This window comes from Nyctereutes procyonoides, unplaced genomic scaffold (assembly GCF_905146905.1).
Source record: "Nyctereutes procyonoides isolate TBG_1078 unplaced genomic scaffold, NYPRO_anot_genome, whole genome shotgun sequence".
In the NCBI taxonomy this organism is placed as follows: Eukaryota; Metazoa; Chordata; class Mammalia; order Carnivora; family Canidae; genus Nyctereutes; species Nyctereutes procyonoides.
This window is the reverse complement of record NW_026575151.1, coordinates 10,324,439-10,349,562: the sequence shown is the minus strand read 5'-3', so window position 1 is coordinate 10,349,562 and position 25,124 is coordinate 10,324,439. Positions and strand designations below refer to the sequence as shown.

The window sequence follows — 25,124 nt, the reverse complement described above, 5'->3', positions numbered from 1 at the left end:
AAATAAAAATGCTGGTTGTTTTGTATGCAAATTTTAACTTATAAAACTACTATGTTACAGCTTCTTCAAACTTTTACTGTTTACTCAGTAATATATTTTAATATCTGTTCACATTTATGTGTACATCTAATCTATTGCTGAGATAGTGCATAATATTTTGTGATGTGTAGTTAGTACATTTTAACCACCCACTCTTAGCAATAGATAGTGAGGAACCCCAGAAATAGTGCCCAGTCATCTCCTAACACTCTGCCACCACAGATAATGCTGCAGTGCACAACCCCATGCATAGCCACTTATAGACCTGAGTGGGAATTTCTTTGGATATACACTCAGCAGAAAAATTGCTGGACCAAAGGCCATGTATGTGCTTACTTTGAAAAAATAGTGTCAGAATACTTTCCAGAAAGTCATTAGCAGTGGCATGAAGGTTGTTATAATCCTATATCCTCTCCAACACTTAGCATTACTCATCTTTTGAATTTTTGCTAATCTACTATGTATAAAGTTATATCATTTTGAAATTTGCATTTCTCCAGTTACTACCAGTATATATGCCTGTTAGCTTATTGGGTCTCTTCTTATGTAAATTAATTGTTTTTATCCTTTGTTCCTTATTATTGTATTGTTGCCTTTTCCTACTGATTTGCAATCTTTCTCGTATATTCTAAGTATTAATTCCTTGCCAGTTGTAGACATTTTAGACATTGTAAATATTTTTCCTTTCTGTCACTTATCTATTACTTTTGATCATGGTGTTCTTAGTTGAATAGTTTTCAATTCTGGTATAGTCAAACATATCAGATGTTTGCTCTATGATTAGTCCTTTTGAAGTTTAGCATTAGAATATCTTACACATCCAAAGTTACTGCAAATTCTTCCCTGTTCATCTTTACTACCAAAAAAAAAGTGATAGCTTCCTTGGTCTTTTATACATTCATGACTCATAGAAGCCCTGTCTTAGTTATATATTACGGGAATTTTACTGGTGGCAGGTCAAAACACGTGTTTAAAAACATACACAAATACTACAGATATGATCTTCAGCTTCGAGTCTACATGTCTATATTTGTTTTAAGTTCAAAAGAGGATTCTCTGCCTATCCAGGAGACAGTTTATAATTTAATAAAATTATAAAGAAAATACAGTCTATTCATCTATATGTTACCCACGTGACAACCTATCATTCTTTATAAGTGCACTTTGGAATCTTCATTTTTCTCTGGCATGCTCAGCAATTTGTCTTTGAAACTTGTCATTCATTAGATTGTCCTTTTTAAAAGGATATCCTGAAGAGTCACTACTAAATTCATGCTTTCTGTCAAGAAAAAAAAGAGACATTCTTTAGGGGCTTAAAATCAGGTTAGCAAGCTACCTATAAATGTTCACAGGGTGTTCTCCTTCCATTTAGTATGATTTCAGAAGTATGAGAGTAGAACTTCTCTATACCCACAGAATAGCAGAGTAGATTTAAAATGGTTCAACTAAAAATAATCCTACTTCACATCACATGACTCTACTGTTGAGGTTACTGCATTATCTAAAATGTTTTGGCCTTATTTTATGTTTTCTTAAGAATAGAGTGCTCAGTAAAGAATACTCAGTGTGGGAAACACTTGATTTCTTTCCATCAAACAGGGATTTAGATTATGTTCTCAGACTTTCAGGACTCAGCAGTTTTCAGATGAGACACCATTTGACAGAACATTTGAAAGATGCAGCATTGAAAGGTGTCTTAAGCCTAACAAGAAGCCTTTCTGAATTTCTTCTAAAACTCTTCAGTTTTTACTGAGGGAAAGGACCATTGGTTAGCTCTTTCCAGGAGTCCTAATCCATATGTTAGACCCCCAACATCAGAAATTTACCTTTTTTTTTTAAGATTTTATTTATTTATTCATGAGAGAGAGAGAGAGAGAGAGAGAGAGAGAGAGAGAGAGAGAGGCAGAGACACAGGCAGAGGGAGAAGCAGGCTCCATGCAGGGAGCCTGACCTGGGACTCGATCCCAGGTCTCCAGGATCAGGCCCTGGGCTGAAGGCGGCGCTAAACCGCTGAGCCATCTGGGCTGCCCAGAAATTTACCTTTCATAATGTGTATGTACACATTGGTTTGATTAGGGAAAGTGCACAAATTTCCTACAGGTGCATTGGAGTGGGTTACTTTATTAATTTTGTTTTGCGTAACCCATGATGAATCATTCAGTTTGGAATGTTCTAATACAGGACTCTGCATATGGGTATGTCCCAGTCAGGCATGAACTGTTAGATTTAAATATTCTATTTTACAAATGAAATCGTTTGGATCCTTTTGAATTTGTGCTGACTCTCTGATGCTGCAAAAAAGAAAAATCATTTTCTAGGAAAAGCAAGAAAATTACTGATTTTTCACTGCAAATGTTAATCTATCTTATAACATTGGCTCTAGATGAAGAACTGTACTGTTTCTATCCATGATGACTCCATGTTTGAGCCTGAGGAACAATTCAGGGTCTACCTTGGCCATCCTCTTGGAAACCACTGGAGTGGAGCCAGAATTGGGAAAAATAACATGGCCACCATCACCATATCCAATGATGAAGATGGTAACAGAAGATACTGTCTTTCGTTACTCTTTGGTTGATAGAATATGAACTGATGTTTTACTAATAATGTAATTATAGGTGTTTTGTAAAAATGAAAGTACTGTAAAAGTGTCTACCGATAACAATCTCAGAGTATTTATATAAACTGTTGGCAGCCAGTGATCATCCTCTATAGAATTCCAATAAGTTTATAGGTGTGCTTAATCTCATTATTCTCTATCACATTGCCAAGAGAAAAGGAATGGGTATGGTTATAAGCCAGGACAGAGATGCTAAGAATAAAACCTGTGTAAGTCACTGCAGTTCAGGAGCAAGATTAGAAATATGATCAGAATGAGTTGAATCCAATGAACTAATTTAAACACTGCCACCTTCCCAGAAAAGTCTAATTTCTCAGTTTTCTTCTAATTGATTTGGCCTATTAACCAAAAAAATCTTAAATTCTTTAGTTGCGAGTCAGCAAAGAATGACCCAGGCACTGGGGAAAATAAAACCAAATCTGTTTCAAATTGGCACATAATTTTTTTATTCAAATAGATATTTTGAATGGATAATAGTATTACAGATAGTAATAGCTGTTTTTATTGAATGTTTACTGTATACCAAGAACCACGCTAAGCATATTATATTATCTTATTTCATGTAATCCTGACAGTAACCCCTTGAGGTAGGTGTTATAATCCCCATTTTATAGGTGAAGAAATTGGGCCTCAGCAAATTTATGTAATTTATGCTCATAGTTACATAGCTGTAAGCAGCAAAACTGGTTGTAACTCTTATTTTATCAGATTCTAGAATCTACATGAGAGTTAGTGAGACTCCAGAGTTTCTGATATAAAATCAAGGACAACTTGGACACTGGGTAAAATAAGAAAAGCCAGACTTGAAGCTAAATTAGTCCTTTGCCTAAGGACTCAGGTTCAGATCCTGAAGTGAATGTCTCTTGCTCACACAGAAACCCTATGATTGAGGCTCAGAGAGGTAATAAGGGACTCTCCTAAGTTTCAAAGAACATTATTTTTTTAAAAAGATTTTGTTTATTTTATTAATGAGAGACACAGAGAGAGAGAAGAAGAGGCAGAGACATGGGCAGAGGAAGACGCAGGCTCCATGCAGGGAGCCCGATGTGGGACTTGATCCCGGGACTCCAGGATCACGCCCCGGGCCAAAGGCAGGCACCAAACCACTAATCCACCCAGGGATCCCCTCAAAGAACGTTCATTAGACTACAAAACCTCCAATGAATCTTATCTTCTACAATTAGGAAGAATTGATTTTCTCAGAGGGAAAGAGGAAAATGAACAGAGACTCTAGAAATTACTGCAAAATATTATAGTATGTTAGAAATAATCTAAAATTTGTAATTACTCTCAGTTTTCCCTTTTTTATCTCACTCTATCCACCACTACCACCTCACCCTTCCCCCTGAGAATATAATGGAAAAGAAGGCACAATTTGAAATTTTATAAAAACCAACATATTAATCACTTCATAGCAATGAGAATAGTACCTCAAACCAGATTGTGTTAGGAAGTCTTGTGTTCTTCATTAAAACTACTCATTCTTAACTAAATAAGCTGTGAGAAGTTAGGAACATTTATGGGCTCTGAAAAGAAGGACCCAGAAGATCAGAGACAGGAGATGGACTTGGAAAGGTTAGGTAGTGTATAAATGAGATAAATTATAAAGCTTAGAAATTTATATCTTATAAGTGAAAAAGAGTCTATTCACGCAATCAGTCGATAAGTATTTATCAAGGGCTAACTCTGAGTCAGTCCCTTGATAAAGCGTGTGAATTTAAAAACATTTTGTGAGCTGTCATGCCCAGATGGAAACTTGGACCTTATGCATTTCAAAATGCTTAAAAATATTCCCCCCACTATGATTTTTAATAATAGGCTTATGAGAAACAACTCCTGGAGAATCATAAATTCCTTTTCCAAAGCTCTGCTGAGGGGTAAAAACTGATTTTTGTGATCGCAAGCCATTTTACCTTTGTATCATTTACTAATGTGGAAAAGTCCCTCTTGTCTTGATAAGGTGTTTTCAGGGGAGTGGGAATCCTTTGTACTTTTCTAACTTGCTCTTGTTTTCCTAATCCTGTTTCTTTAGCCCCTACCATAGAGTTTGAAGAAGCTGCATACCAAGTCCGGGAACCCTCGGGGCCAGATGCTGTAGCCCTCCTGAATATCAAGGTGATCCGCAGAGGGGATCAGAACAGGACATCCAAGATTCGCTGCAGCACTCGGGATGGGTCTGCCCAGTCCGGAGTGGATTATTACCCAAAGAGCAGAGTCTTGAAGTTCAGCCCCGGTAATCGAACGCCAACCCCGATCTGTGGATTTTACTTAATAGAGAGGCAAATATCCTGTATTTGAAGAAAGGAATGAGCAGAAAAATAAAAGAGGAAAACAGTAGTACTTATTAAGCATCAAGTACTTATTAGGCACACATTTGCCATTACAGGAATCTTTACAATTTTTAATTGGTAAAAATTGGCATTGAGAAAGAACAAAAGTAGATCCCTTACTTCAGAACTTCACCCTTGGCATCTGGACTCATTTAAAAGAATTTTTGGTTGTTGTTAGCCTATGATTTGGTTGAGTAATAGATGCATTTGATTTTAAAAGAATAAACATGACTGCCGTCATTCAGTAAAACATAGGATGAACACTGTGTGCTGGGCCCTTCAGGAATTACTAAAATCCAGAAGGTACAATCTCTGTGCTCCGGTCGTTTAACATCTGCTAGGAGACAGGATACCCTGCTAGATTTCCAAAAAACGTTTAGAGAGAACCGTGGAGATGAGTCAAAGGACAAGAGAGAGAGATGGGATTCAGGTCACAACTAAGTATTGAACTATCCCCTATGTATTAATTTGATGAGAGAAATAAGACAGAGAAGGAATTGAATTATATGCTAGATCTTTTTCACAGAACTTCCTGGAGCAATATAAGGGGGAAAGACTGGTATAGATCCTGGAAACATTTGTGATATAGCCAGAAGTAGGCAACAGTGGTAGGAAGCCTTTTCAGAGACATCTTGGCAAGTAGGGGGAGGAAGTGACTCCCTCAGGAATGAGGGGGGAGGGGTCTCTGATGTCTTTCATTCCACTGGAGTTGTAAAGGGCTTTTGGCTCCATCCCGTGTACATCTGTTTAGTGTTTGCCAGAAAGGTAGATGCCTTTCCTCCGCCTCTACACAATGATTCTTCTTCCACGTGTCTTTACTTTTTCCTTTCCTTTTCTGCATAAGGATCTGGAGAAAAGACAGGTTGTGGAAGTAACCCAGCCCGGGTGTTTGTAGGAGAGGAAGAAGGGGATACCACCAGGGATATTTGTACCTTCAGAGAATCATTTTACAGAAAAGGAAAGCAGTTCCTAAGGCTCTAACCCTCTTCATCCCAGCCTGCCAAACCTTTATGCTATGGTCTTTGTGGGGACAGTATGGTAGGAAACCTTTGAGATACAGTTCTCAGGAGAGCTTTGATGGGTGTCTATGTGTGCAAGTACTCACAGCCACACAGGAGTTCATGCCTAAGTGTAAAGGAGAAAGAAAAATTAAGCAAAAAAACTCATAACCAGGGTGGAGTGTATTTTGGATCATAGATTTTTATTACTACCAGTGTGTCAGACAGGAGCCATTAATCCTCATATGGTGTTGAATAGTGAATAGTGAATCTGCAAAACTGAGCCTCTATCACAGGTGGAATTTGGTCTATAAAATAGGTTTCTAACTTGAGATAGGACTAAAGTGATTAGCAGCCACTGTATTTATAGAAAACCTCTACAAGAAAAGGGCATATTTTAACAAAATGTCAGCAGTGCCAACCTCCACTGTCTTAGGTAGGTCACCTAATGAGAACTTTTGCTATCTTTCTGTTCTGTCCTTGGTGAAGGTGTGGATCATATCTTCTTTAAAGTCGAGATCCTATCCAATGAAGACCGGGAATGGCATGAATCCTTCTCCCTGGTCCTTGGCCCAGATGACCCAGTGGAAGCAGTTCTTGGTGATGTGACCACTGCCACCGTGACGATTCTAGACCAGGAGGCAGCAGGGAGTCTCATATTGCCAGCACCGCCCATCGTGAGTACTTAACCCAATAGGTTCACTGCTTTTATGTCCTAGTGACTAGTAGATGATAACTTGAGATAAGTAGTTCTGATGCTGTACTTCTTCATTCTTCTAACACTGGTTAACACAGGAGCCACCTTGTCCCTTCCTTCCCAAATCCCCTCCCTGTGCCACCACCTCCAGGGGATATTTGGCAATGTCTAGTGACATTTTTGGTTGTCACAACTGTCACACTAGGTGCGTCTAGTGGGTGGAAATCAGGGGAGCTGGTAAATGTCCTACGATGCACAGGACAGCCTCAACAACAAAGAATTATTTGGCACACAGGTCAGTAGTGCTTAGGATGAGAAACCCTGTCCTAGCATAAGAGTAAGACCAAACCACGTTCATACCTTAGTCTGATAAACATAGGAAGTACAATACAATTGATCTTCTCACTTCTTTGGTGGGATCTAGGAGAAGGGGAAAAAAGTAATGATATCCCATATCTATTACCCTCCATACTTGCCACATGCATAGAGTTAAGTATTTGCAGAAGTGTAGTACCCAGTTTCCCAAGCTGAGGATGTAGAGAATGAATGCACTGACTTTACAATTAGGAAGAAAATGCCTAGAGGTTACCAAGGGAAATTTAACTCATAAAAATGAAGCAGTCAGAATAAGTCTTCTAACCTCCCCTGGCTAGTCTCATATAGTAGAAGGATCATTCCAAAATTTGTCTCTTATCCGACCATGAAAGAAATACACTATCTTTATTTACTTTTGTTTTGCCATGTACACTACTGCATACTATTAATAATTTAATGCAACTTCATTTATTTTATTTTTTTTTCTTTTTTTTTTTTAATTTACTTATGATAGTCACAGAGAGAGAGAGAGAGAGAGAGAGAGAGAGGCAGAGACACAGGCAGAGGGAGAAGCAGGCTCCATGCACCGGGAGCCCGACGTGGGATTCGATCCCGGGTCTCCAGGATTGCGCCCCGGGCCAAAGACAGGCGCCAAACCGCTGCGCCACCCAGGGATCCCCTATTTTATTTTTTCTTAATGCAACTTCAAACTAGTTAACTGTTCATGATATAGCTTTGGTTACAGTAGGCATGAAAATAAAATATATTTCATATAAGTGATTAACACGATGGTTTAGGAATAAGATTAACACGATACTAAAGCTTTTAGCTCAGGCAGATGGAGGATCTTCACCACCACTAAAGATCTGTAGTGTCTTTTAGGTATGCCTGGCAAAGCACTATGAAAACCTCTGTTGTATTTTTCTTTCTTTCTTTTTCTTTCTTTCTTTCTTTCTTTCTTTCTTTCTTTCTTTTCTTTCTTTCTTTCTTTCTTTCTTTCTTTTTTCTTTCTTTCTTTTTCTTTCTTTCTTTCTTTTTTCTTTCTTTCTTTCTTTCTTTCTTTCTTTCTTTCTTTCTTTCTCTCTTTCTTTCTTTCTTTCCTTTTTTTTTCTTTTTTTGTTATATATTAAAGAATCCCTAGCAGTTAAAGGATCTTGTAGATATCTCAAAAGGGGAGCCTTAGTTCTCTGAGCCTCCCAGCACCCAGTCCAGGCTGAAGCTTTGTTGCTCCTTTGCAGGTTATCACACTTGCTGACTATGATCATGTAGAAGAAGTTACCAAGGAAGGAGTCAAGAAATCCCCCTCCCCAGGCTACCCACTGGTTTGTGTTACGCCCTGTGACTCTCATTTCCCCAAGTATGCCATCATGAAGGAGCGTTGCAGCGAGGCTGGCATCAACCAAACATCTGTGCAGTTCAGCTGGGAAGTAGCCACCCCCACTGATGGCAGTGGAGCCCGGTCTCCCTTTGAGACCATCACTGACAACACACCATTCACCAGTGTCAACCACATGGTAGGTCTAGGGTTCTGGGCCTGGTTGCATGGGGAGAAAACTGGTATCTCTCTTTGTCACTCCAACTCCATCAAATTCCTTAAGGCCCTTGTGTGGCATTTGGAATAAAACAAATAAGCAGATATATATAATATATATGCAGGTTTTTATGCTTATTTATAAGAAAAGGTAATATGGTGTCATAGAAAAAGATCCAAGCTAGTAATCAGACAACCTGTTTACTAATCTTGATTCTCCCTACTTTTAACTTGTGATATTAAGAGGTTACTTAACTCCCCTGAGTCTGTTTCCTGCTCTGCAAAATAATACCTCTTCCACATAGCCGCTTGTCAAGGTCATTGAAAAATCAGATATAAAAGTCATCTGTAAGCGGCAAAGTAAGTCAAAGATTCCATGTAGGTACAATTAATGATTAATTTTTTCACATCTCTTCAATCATCCAGTAAGTAGTAGGATATAAACTCCTTAAGGATGTGGACCAAGTGTTCTCCCACATTTGTATAGCCTAACATGCTCAGCATATTGATGGTAGTCAGGATGGCACAGTTATTAAACAAAGGATAAAATGTTTCTTGAGTGGTCAACATTATACAGAATTGTAGGAGGACATGAAAAGAAGTTCACTATGCCGTTGCTGTCCTCAGATAGTCAAGACACCAAACCAATACTTCTGCCACCATCAGAGAGCAATGAATAGTGAGGGTTTTCCCAACCTTAAGAAACAGTGCACTGTGGTAACTGCTCATCACACCAGTTGACGTCGTTCTCCACAGAGAAAGAACTGAAAGCAGTGGAGATACTCCTCACCGTAGCTGGCACATAGCAAGCCCTCAACAGTTTTTTATTGAAATTAGTCCACATAATAGTTTTGGAGAACAGAGATTTCTTTTAGACTGGATTTCTCAATTTTCTCCTAGTCAACTCTCAGTTTGTTCTCACTTTAATAAGTGCTTCCCATAGAGGGATAATAGTGGAGAGAAGGTACAGATGGATAGTTGGGCAGGGGGTGGGAGGGTGGGGAGGGGCCTCTGGGTTTGGCAAAGTCACTCATATTCATTGTTTTTTGCACAGCTTATTTGGAAAGGTCAAAATATCCATTCTTTTGCAGCATAACCTAGTTCAAATGTAAGCTATCTGATAAAATTTAAAAACTTAAATGTCGAGACTTAACAGCTTATTGTTTCCTAAGTATCTAATTCTCTCTTCAAAAACCCATGAAGGCAATTTTCGGTCTGATTTGGCCTAAATATACATTTTTTAACAGGTACCACGTTTATGGTTTTACATTAGGTTTCAGTTTTTCTTCTTGCAATGACTTGGTGACTAATACTTTTATCCCAGTTTCCTTTGCTCTGTCTTTGTTTCTTTAATTATTTATTTAATATCATTGTATTGTGTGCCTTTTTATAAGATGCCTCAAATCCCTTCTGAACTAAGCCCGTGTGTAAATAAATAAATAAAATGTTGGCAGCTAATTAAAAAAATTTTAATGGAAAAATCCTCTTTAATTTTTAATGGACTTCAATGAAAATTGCTTTCATGGGTAGAATTTATAAGTTTGTACAATCGCTTTGTGGGAGGTCTATGGCACACAGAACTGCTAATTAATTTTTCTTGTTATATACTTCCCTATGTGTATGCACATGTTACTTAAAGAGTTGTGGTGACCCACGCTGCCTCTGCATAGATTGAATTAAGCATTCTTAAGGCTTCTCTATGTCTGAGAACACAAAAGATTCTGTCGAAAGACCTTCAAAGGCCAGTAGGTGTCAGAGGCCAAGTTCTCAACTTCAACTCTGCATGTTATTGTAACCTCTACAGTGTGTGTGGTCCCTAGGTGGGGGCTGGGGGAGGGACTAATGGTAGGAAAGAAAGAAAAATCAGAACTCCTGGGAAAGGACCATATCTCTTCTATATCCTGACACTGTACCCTCAGCCAAAGTGACTTGGAGGCCAACCAGTCTTAATGGAAGGGCTGGAAACCAGTTGAGTGGCTCTTATGCTGAACCTAATATAGGAAGAGAACAATACTATCGCTGGTAACCTGTCATCTCTGGGCTCTTGCTTCACATCTGTCTACTTGTTTCTTGTCTGACATACTGCCTGAGGCTGTAAATACTCTGTCCTAGTGCCTGGCTCCTGGGAGAAAGCCAATAGTTCTGTGGTGAGTGAATAAACAGAGAGTGGATAGATGGGTAGAGAGACAGATGCTGGGTGGTCTGCACAGATAACCCTGTACCAGAAACTGGCTGTGTCATATCATCCAGAAGACACAGTCTAAGGAGCTGTTTAAGGAGTATACACATGTCTTAAGTACTTTATTCTCCCTCCATAGGTCCTGGATAGCATTTACTTTAGCCGGAGGTTCCATGTGCGTTGTGTGGCAAAGGCCGTAGACAAGGTGGGCCACGTGGGGACTCCCTTAAGGAGCAACATTGTTACCATTGGAACAGACAGTGCTATCTGCCACACGCCTGTAGTAGCTGGGACAGCCAGAGGTTTCCAGGCTCAGTCCTTCATCGCAACCTTGAAGTACTTGGACGTCAAGCACAAGGAACATCCAAACAGGTCAGGCAGGTGGTGCCTTCCACACAGAGAGGGCTCTCCTTTGTGGGTTTTCTGGATGAGACGGAATAATGAGTGATGCTTCTGCAAAATAAGAATAACAGTGATAAATGCTTCAGGAAAAATTTAACTCCTTCAAAGGCCCCCTAAAATCTGGGCCCTTGCCTATCTTCTTCACCTCATGTCCCTCAGCTGGGCATTTTCACCTGCCAGTCTACCACAGAGAATCAAACTGAAATCAAATCCCCAGGGCTTCCAAGTCTTTTATGCTGCATTACCTCTTCCATGCCAACACTCTTTTTTTTTTAAGATTTTATTTATTTATTCATGAGAGACACAGAGAGAAAGAGAAGCAGAGACACAGGCAGAGGGAGAAGCAGGTTTCATGCAGGGAGCCCGATGTGGGATATGATCTCTGGTCTCCCGGATCACGCCCTGGGTTGAAGACAGGCGCTAAACTGCTGAGCCACCCAGGGATCCCATATGCGGACACTCTTGACTGCACTTCTCCCAGCCCCCATCCACCTCCTGTAGCTAAATCCTGTTTTCTTACTATACCTAGCTCATGACATCCCTTCTAGGAACTTCGCCATCATCTTTCCCAATTTAATTTGGAAGCTCCTCCTTCCAGCTCTCCTGGCACTCATGTGTGCCTCGTTCAGAGCATTATCATCATTCATTCTCTTTCTATCCCCATAGTAGATGGTGAGGACAGGGATCATAACTTAAAAAAAATTTTTTTGGAACCCCCTGCCTGGGACAGTGCTTCTTGGCACCTTACAGACACTTACTAAATATCTAATGAACAGAGTAATAGTACTGTATAAACTAAAAGTCACTGGACAGATGTGCTTTTATTTTTTCCTGTGTTACCATGATTTTGATGGAAGATACTTTCATGTTTGCCTAGCAAGAAAGAATTCATGTATATTATATATAGTCATTAAACCTTGTGGTATTTGTGCATGTGTCTTTATGAGCAACTGAGTTCAGAGAAAGGGGTTCATTTGCATGGAGAAAAAAACATTTAAATACAGAGGCAAGACTATGCAAATCCTTTCTTTTTTCTAACATAGTAAGACATACTTTTGTTTAAAAAGCAGGAACAGAAGTGCTCGGGCCACTACTGACCCTTTCCTAGCAAAAGAGACATCCTATTCATATTCCAAGGTTCTGATTCCTCTTAATAATGCCTATTGGGCTTTTGTTCCAAGAGACAAGCTGTAAAAACTCAAAAAGACACCCTCAATCAACATGCTAAAAATTTAAACTTGCACAATGAAAATAATGCAGATTAGAGTTCTGTTGTATTGCAGTCTTAACCAATATTTATTAACTTAAGCTCGTATTTTATTTAGAATTTTATACTATATCCTCTGGAAAAACAAAAGAAGTGAAGGAAATAATCCTTGTCTTCATTGTGGGGAGGCAAGATAAACAGAGTCTGCGAGCATATAAGAAACAGCCGCCAATATGAATAAGTTACAGATGTCCTGGTGTAAAGGCATCTAAGCTCTGAGAAACGCAGATGAGGCAAGAACACCCTGCAAATGCGGCCAGGCCAGCCAGTAAGGGCTGCCCACATGGCTGGAGCTTAAAGGGAGAGAAAGGAGAAAGCTCTTTTGGTTAGGAGGATACAGCAGGAGGAATGGGATTTGATTATTCCTAAGATACTTTCCTGAGTAGGAAGTATCAACCTTACTTCCTTAGAGTTGAAAGAGCTCAGTGATGTTGTTTGGCACAAATACTTGAAAAAAATATGGGTTTCAGCCCTACCCAGTCTCCCCAGGCCCTCACTGTGATGGGTTAGGGGAATGGTGCCTCTCTGACTCACTGGGCCCTAGCTCACAAGGAAACAAAGCTTCTATTTAAAGCAAAAGAAAGCTTTCAAGTAATTTGTGGTTGTGATGTTATATTTTCTTGTATAGAAGAAACAACTATGATTTTTTATTGCTATCTGTTCTGAGCTGGAGGATCTCTTGGGGGAGGGGGGCAGAGGGGACAACCCCAGGAGTACGTCATACCTTGTGTTCCTTCATGGGAAGCTTCAGGACAAAAAAAAAAAAAAAAAAAAATGGTAAATTCACTTGTGAAGGCAGAATCAGTTATGAGAAAGAAATGTACCCTACTAACTCTTTCTAGCAGGTACCTAAGCACTACCTCTGCCCATTTCTGCCTTAGAATCCACATCTCTGTGCAGATCCCACACCAGGACGGAATGCTGCCCCTCATCTCCACCATGCCGCTGCACAACTTGCATTTCCTTTTGTCCGAGTCCATCTACAGACACCAGCACGTCTGCTCCAATCTCGTCACGACCCGCGACCTGAGAGGTATCTCGGGTGAGGGACAACTTCCATGCTAGCTTTCCCATTCCAGCTTGGCACAGTGGCCCTTAGGGACACAGCTGAGTGAACTCTGCTGTCATGTCTCCTGGTCTTCAAAAGCTGCATGATGAGTGGAGTTCCTTCCTAGCAGGCAACCAGACATAGGCAGCTTAGACGGTGACGTGAATAGGGAAAAACAAGGATGTTGGAATCAAAGTGACCTAGGTTCAAATCCTTAATCCGCTACCTGTACAACTGAACAGAGACAGCTGGACCTCCCCAAACCACTGTTTTCTTATCTATGATGTGAGGATAACAAGTGATACCCGTCAGGGTGAGGATTTAATTTGTTGGCATTTTTAAAGCACCTGCTATGGTAAATGCTGGTTCTTTCCCTCCCCAATAGTGAGCATGTTTGGATCTGTGCTCTAAAATCCCCTTATTTTTTTTAAAGGATGTATTTATTTATTCATGAGAGACATAGGCAAAGACACAGGCAGAGGGAGAAGCAGTCTCTCTGCAGGGAGCCCAATGTGAGACTAGATCCTGGGTCTCCAGGACCACACCCTGAGCCAAAGGCAGATGATGCTCAACCACTGAGCTACCCAGGTGTCCCTAAAATCCCCTTATTGCAGCATCTTCAGAAAGCTAATGCACAGCTGTCACATGTTGTAGAGTGGGTTATCTGGAGCAGGAGCTGAGAAGGAGGATGGGGTGCAAGAGATTTATTGGGATCAGCATCTGTCAAAGGGGAGGAAAAGAAGCAGAATCAGGCAGAGGGATGAGTCAGACTACCATGTAGCCCCACCAAAGCCTCCACCCACTCTTCAGGGAGCTCTGGAGAGAGCCTAGCCATCCAACTCACCCTACTTCCAGCCTCAACAGACAGGCTTTTCTGTCACATCTCAGTCAGTCACTAGGTGCTAGGGCCCCAGTAAGGGTGGCCCATGGAGCCAGTGTGCCACTGATGCAGGCCTGTAGTTGCTGACAGCTGAGGAAGTGCATCCCTATGTTAACCACAGCAGACGTTTTACTCTGCAAAGAATCCTGTCCATTTCCATTTACCTTAGCAAGTGTGCATTAAATGTGTGTTCCCTCCCTTGACAACCAACAAATCATTTACTAGTGTTTGGGAAGATAGTAAAGCATTCATATGCTCTCTCGTATTCAGTAAGCATCACTTTAGGTAGTGATGCTCTTTATAGAGTAGAGATTAGTTGAATGTAAATTATTTGCAAGTCACTGAGCTACACATGAAAGTTTAAGTGGCCCACATCAGCCACTGGAAGAAACCTACTATGTTTATAGGCTGAAAGTTTGTACCTCTTCCTACCTAAACACAATTTAATTGAACACATGTTCATTGAGTTCTTCTTCCTTTTGAGGGCAGAGGACCATGTGCTGGTGCCAAACATTCTAAGAAATGCATCAACTCTTTCAGAATACTATAGTTGCTTTTAGTATCATAAAAATTTTTAATCTGATATTCTAAAATTGTATCTGTATTTAGCTCTCTGCTGCATAAAGGCCTTCCTTAATTTAGAACAGTTCAGTTGCTTGGCAGCATTTGATCCAATAATTTTTGCCCATAGCAGGGGAGGTTTAGTCAGGCATCATTAGTGAGCTATCATTAACATGAAAGTAAGACTTTTTTTTTCCAATAGTTTAGAAACTATGGAAGCAGAGAAGGTAGGTAGTCAGATATTTGTTTGTTGGCTTTACATAAAAGCTATTTTTTTAAAAAAAAAATCAGTCTTAAAAAATAATTCATCAACAAATTATCTAGAGAGTAAATGTGTTTCTTCGAGGATTGATTGCCAAGCCTCAGGATGTTTTCATTTAAAGACACGTGGGGCCCCTGAACTCTGACTCCACTTATAGTATCCTTTGCTCACCTTTTCTTCTAAGGTTCCTGCAGCCTCTTAGAGGAGTCTGTGAACACAGTCACACTAGGCCGTGGGCACAAATCTAGCTCCCCTTAGCTTCTCGCCCAGTGTGTTTTGGGAGCCCTAGTTGGTCTCTTAGTAGAATCTCAGGTAGAGGGTAGACTATCTCAGTCTCACAAGGACACATCACTTTTCCCCACTCATCTTCTGGGCAGCCAGTGAGGGATGTGTCCACAGACTGAGTCCCTCTTCCTTGGGTGTGTGTGTGTGTGTGTGTGTGTGTATTTTTTTATTGGAGTTCGATTTGCCAACATCAACTATAACACCCAGTGCTCATCCCATTAAGTGCCCCCCTCAGTGCCCGTCACCCAGTCACCCCATTCCCCCACCTGCCTCCCCTTCTGCTACCCCTTGTTCGTTTCCCAGAGTTAGGAGTCTCTCATGTTCTGTCACCCTCTTTGATATTTCCCACTCATTTTCTCTCCTTTCCCCTATAATCCTTCACTATTTTTTATATTCCACAAATGAATGAAACCATATAATGTTGCTGAGTGAAGTAAGTCCCTATTCCTTGTTCTTCCCTCCCGCACAGAGGCAGGGTTCCTGAACAACAAAGTGTACGATAGCACAGCCCTGGGGCCTGGCTACGACCGCCCCTTCCAATTTGACCCTAGCGTCCGGGAGCCCAAGACCATCCAGCTCTACAAACACCTGAACCTGAAGAGCTGCGTCTGGACCTTTGATGCCTACTACGACATGACTGAGCTGATTGATGTCTGTGGGGGTTCTGTGACTGCCGACTTCCAGGTGTGTGCGCCAGGGGTTTATCTGAAGCCTTCGAGCACCTGAGTGCTGTATAAAACCTTGTTTGTTCCTGAAACACTTCTGTTGCATCCAGTGGCTCCCAAGAACTAGGATAGCCAAGTCCCTTAGCAGCATGGTGGCTAGAGAAAGAGCCCCCCAAAGTTCTCTAAATCAGTGAATTGGAAAATTTAATGTGGAAAATGTGAAAATTAATGTGGAAAAAAATTTACTGTTGGGCACTGCCATTTATATAAAGAATCTAATATTTACTTCTCTAGTTACATGTCTTTTCTCTGTAGGTATATTTTGGAAAGCCAAAAGGATTTACATTTGATGGTAAGGTTATTAGAAAGTAGACGTATTCTCTTCTGTGTTTGGGGAAATAAGTCAAAATAAGGTGCACCCTTTCTGAAGACAAGTACAGCACTTTATTTTTAAGCATTTTGAAGAGAGAATTGTTTAAAACAACTTGATTTCATACCTAGTCCAAACCTGTACCAAACTAAAACCCTTGCAAAAAAAATAGACACTATTTATTTATTAATTTGAGAGCAAGAATAGAAGTGAGGGGAAGGGGCAGAGGGAAAGGAAGAAGCAGACTTCCCACTGAGCAGGGAGCCTGATGCTGACCTTCATCCTAGGATCCTGAGATCATGACCTGAGCCCACGGCAGATGCTTATCGACTGAGCCACCTAAGTGCCCCAACACTTTCTTAATAGTTATTAAACATTAGTGATAAAGTAAAATTTTAGTAAGAAGCCATGGTCCTAGGAGGGCAGTTAGATCAAAGGGACTAAGCTAATGTGTCCTCATGGGAAAATTAAATGTAAAGCAGATTCTACCCAATTATATGCAGTTACCTCAACAAACTAAAAATTACGTTCCTTCTTCATCTCAAATCAGGTTTAACCACACTGAAAGAGGGACTTCTGGAGGCACTTACAGTAATCATTTTGGGAACGAGTCTGATTAAAATTAGTGTTCTTTGTAATGCTCTCATTTTGATTAGCTCTCATTTCATATGCACTGCTGCCCTCTACTGAATGGAAAATTAAGGCATTCTTAGGTTTGTTTTCTGTGTTTCTGCAGTTGCATGACCTACATTTACTCTGGAAAATGCAAAACGAAGTGATTGGTTCCTCCGCTGGCCTCTCAAAAATTAGTATTCTGTGTTCTCCATGCTTTTTTACTCTAATTACATTTTTGGATATTTTTGTTCAGAATATGCCTAAAAGTCTCAAAGACTAAGATTTTTCACTATATATGCTCCACTTCTTAAACCAACACAGAATATATACACAGAAGTACTTCAATACAGTCTGTTTCTTTAAAATAGTTGAAACAGGGATCCCTGGGTGGCGCAGCAGTTTGGCGCCTGTCTTTGGCCCTGGGCGCGATCCTGGAGACCCGGGATCGAGTCCCACATCGGGCTCCCGGTGCATGGAGCCTGCTTCTCCCTCTGCCTGTGTCTCTGCCTCTCTCTCTCTCTCTCTCTCTGTGACTATCATAAGTAAATTAAAAAAAAATAGTTGAAACAGCTGGCATATGGTAGAAAGAATATAGAACTTACAGCCAAGCCCTAGTTCTTATCTTTCCCTATCATAACTGCTCTGAATGTCTTCTGAAATCATAACCAATCATCTTAACATGGGAAGCTACTTAGTGCAGTATAGGTATGTGATAGATATTTGTGAAGCTTTTGTTTTTAAGGATTAGTAAGTAGTATCATGAGGGATAAAGGTTATAAAACAAAAACAGGAGGGAAAATTAATTTCTCCAATCAACTAAAGAATTATTGAGGTTCTAATAGCAACAATTTTGAGATTGAGCCATGTGTTTTTAACAAAACCTATATATTAAAATGGCAGAATGTGGTGTGAGGTCCAGATAAAATTTTCTAAAGAAATCAGAATAAGGCATTTCAAAAGATTTTTTTGTTTGATGAATATGGAATTAGCAGTCTTTCGAAAAGCTTGGAATCCAATTTTGAATCCCTGATAACATTGAATATGAAAAAAATATTTTAGAAAAATAAAATTTGATGTCCCAACTATTGATTAAACAGTTGGCTCTTTTCCTAAATTACCCATGGAAACACTTTACATTGTGTTTTAAAAAAAAGAAAAAGAAAAGAAGTTCCATAGTACTATTATAGTATTTTACCAATGACAAAAATAAAATATTCTCAAACTAAGCTTCTTTGTTATAAAAGAAATAATATGTTTACAGAGGAAAAAATAAAATGAATAACCCAAATCCCCCATTCATACACACAATTAGCTTCCCCATGAAAACTTCTACTTATATTTTATCTTTCTATCCAGTTTTTGTTCATTGCATAGTAAAATAAAAATTTTTGAGCCAAGTTAATAGCAGTAACAGGAATCCCCTTAGAAGAAATAGTCTCTTGGAAGTAGGATGTACTGCCTTTTCAAAATTATTTTAGTGAGGCATTATGGATGGGAAATTATCCAAGCATATGCAGCTCTAAACTGTGTGCTGATAAGTTTCCTAGATATGATATCCAAATCCCATGACCTCAGTTCCTGTTGCAGGAAATATGACTCCTCATTAAAACATCCCAGTTGGGCATCTTCCCAATAAGGGTTGATTCGGACTCTCCTACAGGTCACTGTAAAATATGCTCAGTGAGGGACTATTGACTGACCCTTTGGGAATAACTGTGTTACTTTACAATCTTAGCCAAGTCTTCAGCAATTGAATAGTGGAGGCAAAGCTCCTTCTCAGTCTTCAGAAGTCACCTCCTCAGAGAAGCCTTCCCACATTACCCTATATAAAGAAAAATCCTGGACACTTCCCCTCCTTTTATTTTTTAAATGGATGCATCTCCTTCCTAGATTGGAGGTTCCATAAAGGCAACGATTTTAGTTCTTCCCACTGCTGAGGAGGAAGCTCTGTCTGATGCCTAGGCACTTAGCACAGTCGTGGGCACTTGGTTAATAATTATTGAATGAATAAGTGACCAAATGAGAGAGTAAAAGTTGAACGAGATGTCATAACCATATACCTTCTCATCCCAGGGAAGAAATAACTCTCTGTGTGCACACCATTTGCTTGGCAGGTGAGAGATTCTGCTCAGTCATTCCTGACCATACATGTGCCTCTCTATGTGTCCTACATCTACGTGACAGCCCCCAGGGGCTGGGCCTCTTTGGAGCACCACACCGAAATGGAATTTTCCTTCTTCTATGATACTGTTCTCTGGAGAACAGGTATACCCACTGGCATCTTCACTATTCCTGCCTTATGTCCAAGCAAGATTAAAACAAAGTAATAAGTGGTGACTTTTAGCAGGAGCTCCTTCTTCATGTCATTGTTCTCTATACACTCTAGGCCAAATGAATAAAGTGAACCAGTTTGCTCTTGATATATTTTCCATTTCCATACACCTGATTTGAAGACTCTTTTGCTCCTTAAATACCACAAATCATACCATTTTAAAATAGGAGCAAATGAGCATGGTGATACTCTGAAAGGCTATCTTTGAACCCCTAATAGGAACCCATCTGTCACTCTCTGTCCTCTACTCTGGGTCTCTAGCTATCTGGAGTGAGTTTTTCATCCCTGGAGGCCTTCTAGTTGAATCAGCATATATGAATGTGGTTCTTTTCAGGAGCCACAGATCTATGTATTGGTGACAGCCTCCTAGCTAGGAGCTCACACCTTCCCCATGTCTCCTGTAAACCACCCTTTCCCACTGCTACCATGTGATGCCCCAGACTCATCTTCCCTTACTTGTTTTGCTCCCATTCTCCCTCCTTGCCTCCCTGGAGGTGATTTATTTTGATCTGAGGCAGAGATACTAAATAGCTACAAAAGTTTTTTTTAGATAGGACCTCAACTCTAGTAATAGAAAGTACAGTCCTTCTGTTGAGCGCTTTAAGCTCAAATCATGTGTTTTGTATTACTCATAGGAAAACAATTTCAGGAAGTTTTCATACTCTGGATTGGATAATTTCTTGAGCTTTGGAGTTCTTGTTAAATATTATTTGCACCCCTCCTTAAGTTACCCTTTACTTCGGGGTCATGCTGAACTCATTGGGCATCATGATTGTAACCACCTCATTAAAGCTGTGGTTTACTTATGTCCTGCCATATATGGCTGGCTCTCTACAAGCTGAATCTTGAATCCTCCGTTGGTTTGAATATTAAATGTAACCACTAGGATGTTGCTTATGGTTCTGTTGAGTTGTCATGAAAGGTGTCCTCATGAGGAAAAGCAAATAGAGTCTGAAGCAGATGCACTATAATCACATCCTGCTATAAGGTTGATAGTAAGAAGTTTAAGGACTTTTTTTTTTTTTTTTTTTTTTGGCTGCAGGTTAGGGCCCTGACTCTGGGCTAAGTGGCATTTTCAGGTATGAAGAAACTATGTCAATGAGAATGGAACTATAACAACAAAAACAAGTAGACTGAACTGTTGTATAGATTTAATTGGCAAATGGGTCTAAATAGATTCTGTGTTCATATGAATATATACATTTGTCTTGTATTCAAATTACTCTGTGGCTCTACTTCGAGGTATCACTGGGGCATCATATGTAGGTTACTATGTGGAAGACCTTCTCCTTGCTCTGACTTGGATGTTTGTGTATGATTGCCTGCCCAGGAATCCAGACAGACAGTGTGCTTTCTGCAAGGCTTCAGATAATAAGAATCTACATTAGAGAGGACGGCCGTCTCGTCATTGAATTCAAGACCCATGCCAAATTCAGAGGTAATATCAACGCAGTTTTTTCCCTAATGTTTTGTTTAAAAAATCACAAACATAGACAAAAGGCAAAAGAATAGAACAATGAAAAAGTCGACATTTGTTAACATTTTGCTCTATATGTTTGTATCTATATACACTTGCATACCCATTTTTTTGTAACACATTGAAAACAAGTTGCAAGGGCGCCTGGGTGTCTCAGTCAGTTGAGCATCTGCCTTCAGCTCAGGTCATGATCCCAGGGGCCTGGGATCGAGCCCTACAGCAGGCTCCCTGCCCAGCAGGGGGCCTGCTTCTCCCTCTCCCTCTGCTGTTCCCCCCACCCCACTCATGCTCACGCTCTCTCTCTCTCTCTCTCTCTCTCTCTCTCTCAAATAAAAATCTTAACAAAAAGAAAACAAGTTGCAGACTTCATGTCAAGTTACCCTAAATACTTCAGTAGGCATCTCCTGAGAACAAACATTCTCTTACACATCACAATAGTATCACTACATCCAAGATATTTAAGATTGATCCAATAAGATCTAGTCACTATTCATAGTCCCTCTATTGTCCCTACAAATGTCTTTTCCAATTGTTTTTATATTGTTTTACATTTATTTAATATCTGTTTATATAAAAGGAAAGTGTGTCCAATCAATATTCACATATTACATTCTGGCTGTTACATTGTCTTAGTCTCTCAATCTAAAACTCTCTCTACTTTTATTTATTTACAACACTTTGCAGTTTTAAAGAGTAGAAATGTCTTGCTGAGTAACCTTTACCTTTTCAGTGATGTTTACAATTGTCTCCTTCCTCCGAGGACTTAAGTGGCTTCAAATGTAATTTTTTTAAATCTGAAACTGATATTCCTGTCTATAAAACACCAAGACCTTTCTGCTTCTAAGAAACATGTTTTTTGAATTCAAAGCTAAGTGCATTTGACATTCATTGTCACATAAGGATCCCTATTATTATGAATATGCTCATACCATTTTCACAATGAACATTCATGTTGTTTATAAATATACATGACCATAATGACCATCCTGAGTAGGCTGATAGACTAAGGTGAGATGCCATGCTGTCAGCCAGGGTGGAATATATTCTAAGGGCTGAGAGAATAGATATAACCTTAGTTGTTTGGTAGAAGAATATTAATTCGGTGCTAAGGCTTTAGTAGGGGATTCATCTCAAGTACGATAAAACTCACAAATAAGTGTGTGTATTTCCCCTTGAAATAGGACAGTTTGTGATGGAGCACCACACCCTCCCTGATGTGAAATCATTCATACTGACTCCTGATCACTTAGGAGGAATTGAATTTGACCTGCAGCTACTATGGAGTGCTCAGACTTTTGATTCTCCATATCAACTCTGGAGAGCCACGAGCTCTTATAACAGGTGAATACAGGATAGGGGTGTTCGGGGGGGATCTGAAATGGTCTCAGTCTCTTTCAAGAGCTTGGGAAATATGGCTTTTTTCTCAAAGGTCGTATTTCTATTTTAAGGGTGGGGGAAATAGAAATAACCCTCTGACAAATAGAGAAAGAAAGGAAGTCAGATCAGCTTGTGCTGTGTAAACCAGGAAGTAGCTATCCTTATCACAAGGATAAGACCAAGAAGGCTGCATATCCCAATACTCACATCCTATTGGCTAGAATTTAGTCGTATGATGCATCTACCTGCAAGGGAAGCTGGGAAATATGTCTAATTAAAACCTTAGTGAGGCATTTGGGTGGCTCAGCACCTTGGTTTTGGCTCAGGTCATGATCTCAGGGTGGTGAGATTGAGCCCTACGTCAGGCTCCACGCTCAGCAGGGAGTCTGCTTGAGATTCTCTTTCTCTCACTGCCCCCACTCCCTTATGCTCTCTCATAAATCAATCAACCAATCAATCATTAAAAAAAAAAAAGACCCTTAGTATAATAAAAACATTTCAATCCAATCACTACAACCAGTTCAAAATCCACGATCTCTGGTTATTAGGTCCAGATATCACTCCTTATGGTCCAATCTTCTGCAAAATAAATAAGATTTATTTCCTTCCCACACCCAAAATAGAGGTAAAATAGGAATTGGTTAAATATGGTAAAATATCTCATTTGTAACAGGGAAGAATAGGAGAAACAAAATTAAAACTATCACCATAAGGCAACCAAGAGTCTGTCATAAATACTTTTTGTTTTTTTTTTTAAAGATTTTACTTATTTACTCATGAGAGATAGAGAGGCAGAGACACAGGCAGACTCCCTGCAGGAAGCCCAATGTGAGTCTTGATCCCTGGACCCCAGGATCACACCCTGAGCCAAAGATAGATGCTCAACTGCTGAGCCACCCTGAGAACGCCTGACAGGAACAGGTGTTCCTGTCATAAATAATATTATTCTCATTTTATAGATCATGAGATTAAAATTGATATTTAGCATGAGTTTCTTGTTCCAGCTTTATAGTTAAGAAGTAGCAGATTATCTTAAGAATTATTTTCAAAAATATTTCTTTAATTGTGGATTTTGGTTTTATATCAGGTATTTTTCTTAATAATGATTCCTTTGAAATCAATATGTAATAATCGTCAAAGGCTGTGCTTCCTAGAAGCTCATGAGATTATACATGTACTTTGTCCTAATATATGGACACAGAAACTGTCCTCTTTAAATCCTCTGCTAACTCCCCACTGCCTCCTGTATGAAGTCAAAATTCTTTATTCAAAGCCCATACCCTCCCCTCTAGCCTGATCTCAAACCCAACCTTCTGAACTACATTAAGTATCTTACCAGCCCATGAACGTACCAGACCATCTGTACTTCCATGCCCTTGCAGTTTCCTCTGCCCTTCCTGCTCTTTCCCTCTTGAAGACCTGGAACGCCTCTGAGCCACAGCTCAAATACTCAGATACTGACCCCTCTGTGATACCTTCCCTGACTCCCCCATGCAATGGTGCTAGAAGCTCTTCCTTTTTCCACTTTGTTCCAGCTTCCACTGTAACACAGCTTGTTATATTAAATGCTCTAAGTAGAGTCCCATTTTCTACTAGCTTGTGACCTCCCCAAGGGTAAAGGCATGCCTGATTGATCTTGAATTCTCAAAGCTGCAAGTTTTAGCACATGGTAGGTGTTGAATAAACATCCTTTAGGAGCTTACATTTCAGGTAAGAAGATAAAAATATATAGACAAACGGCAAAGTGTAGAACAACATCCAACATGTTGTGTTCTGTGCACTGTAAGAAGTACAGAACACTGAGACCATAGCTGTTCGCGGAGAGCTGGGGAACTGTACAAGGAAGGCTTCCTGGAGGAGGTGGGGCAGCTCATGCTCCCTATTGCAACATGAGAAATATCTTCTTTTCAGAGAGAAGACCTATATAATTAAAAACCTGCATGTAAGGTTTTATTTGACATATTTCAGGGATAGTGAGGAAATGGACCTCAATCATATTTAGGGATGAGAAAAGTAGGACTGTCAGCTTGAAAGGCCATGTACTTTGCCCTGCATTCATTTGTTCAACAAATATTTATTGAGCACTTACTGGTATTAGGAAAGGTTCTGGTACTTAGCTACATCAGTGAATAAAATAAAGATCCACACAGCATCTATAGCAAAGTAAGAAGACACAAAACAGTGGCCATAATAAACAAGTCTAGCAGAACGTTTTAGAAGGTGGGGAGTGCTATGGAAAAACAAAGGATTTAGAGCAGACTGTAAGGGGAATCAGGAGTAGAAGGACGTTGTGATTTTAATTAGGATGTTCAAAGTAGGCCTCATCAAGAATGCACATTTCAGCAAATACTTGAAGAAGGTGAGGGAGTTTGCTATGCAGATGATCAGAGGAAGACATTCCTGGCCGAATTTCTGAGTTGGCAGCATTTCTCTCATCTTGAGGAATAGACAGGAGGCTGGTGTGACCGAGGTGAAGTGAGCAAGGAAGAGGATGATAGACAGTGAGGTCAAAGAAGTAAGGGGACGGGATAGGGCCACCATGTGGGCCTTGTTGTGCTTGGACTTTGACATCTACCCTGGTGCATTACCCTAGAGCCACAGTGGGGTTTGAGCAGAGGAGTGACATGATCTGGCCTGTTTGAAAGCAAGGGTTAGGCATGGACAATTCTGCCTAAGTATTTCTATTAATTACGGGTTACTATTCACATTACACATCAATTTTAGTGTAATTCAAATATGAGGTATACGGTCTCATTTCCTGCTGGTCCAAGGTTTGGAGGAAGATAGGGATCATGTAGGAAAACTGCAGGCATAGCGACTCACACAGGAAGGGGCTTAGAAACTAAGCCATGAAAGTTTGCATGGTTTGTCAAA

At 40.0% G+C, this 25,124-nt stretch overlaps 1 protein-coding gene across 3 annotated transcripts in view; it reads left to right on the top strand.

The window, feature by feature from the left end:
• The window catches only part of FRAS1 (Fraser extracellular matrix complex subunit 1), a 437,262-nt gene that overhangs the window by 387,112 nt on the left and 25,026 nt on the right, over positions 1-25,124 (top strand). The window contains exons 60-69 of one of the 3 annotated variants that reach the window (XM_055313090.1): positions 2,423-2,579; positions 4,692-4,892; positions 6,501-6,664; positions 8,238-8,513; positions 10,849-11,081; positions 13,260-13,420; positions 15,884-16,098; positions 19,179-19,329; positions 20,727-20,834; positions 22,055-22,214. In XM_055313090.1, the coding sequence (XP_055169065.1) occupies positions 2,423-2,579; positions 4,692-4,892; positions 6,501-6,664; positions 8,238-8,513; positions 10,849-11,081; positions 13,260-13,420; positions 15,884-16,098; positions 19,179-19,329; positions 20,727-20,834; positions 22,055-22,214 (1,826 nt within the window). Of the gene's footprint in view, positions 1-2,422; positions 2,580-4,691; positions 4,893-6,476; positions 6,665-8,237; positions 8,514-10,848; positions 11,082-13,259; positions 13,421-15,883; positions 16,099-19,178; positions 19,330-20,726; positions 20,835-22,054; positions 22,215-25,124 lie in introns of all 3 variants that reach the window. The other 2 variants (XM_055313089.1, XM_055313088.1) reach the window with 2 other exon arrangements.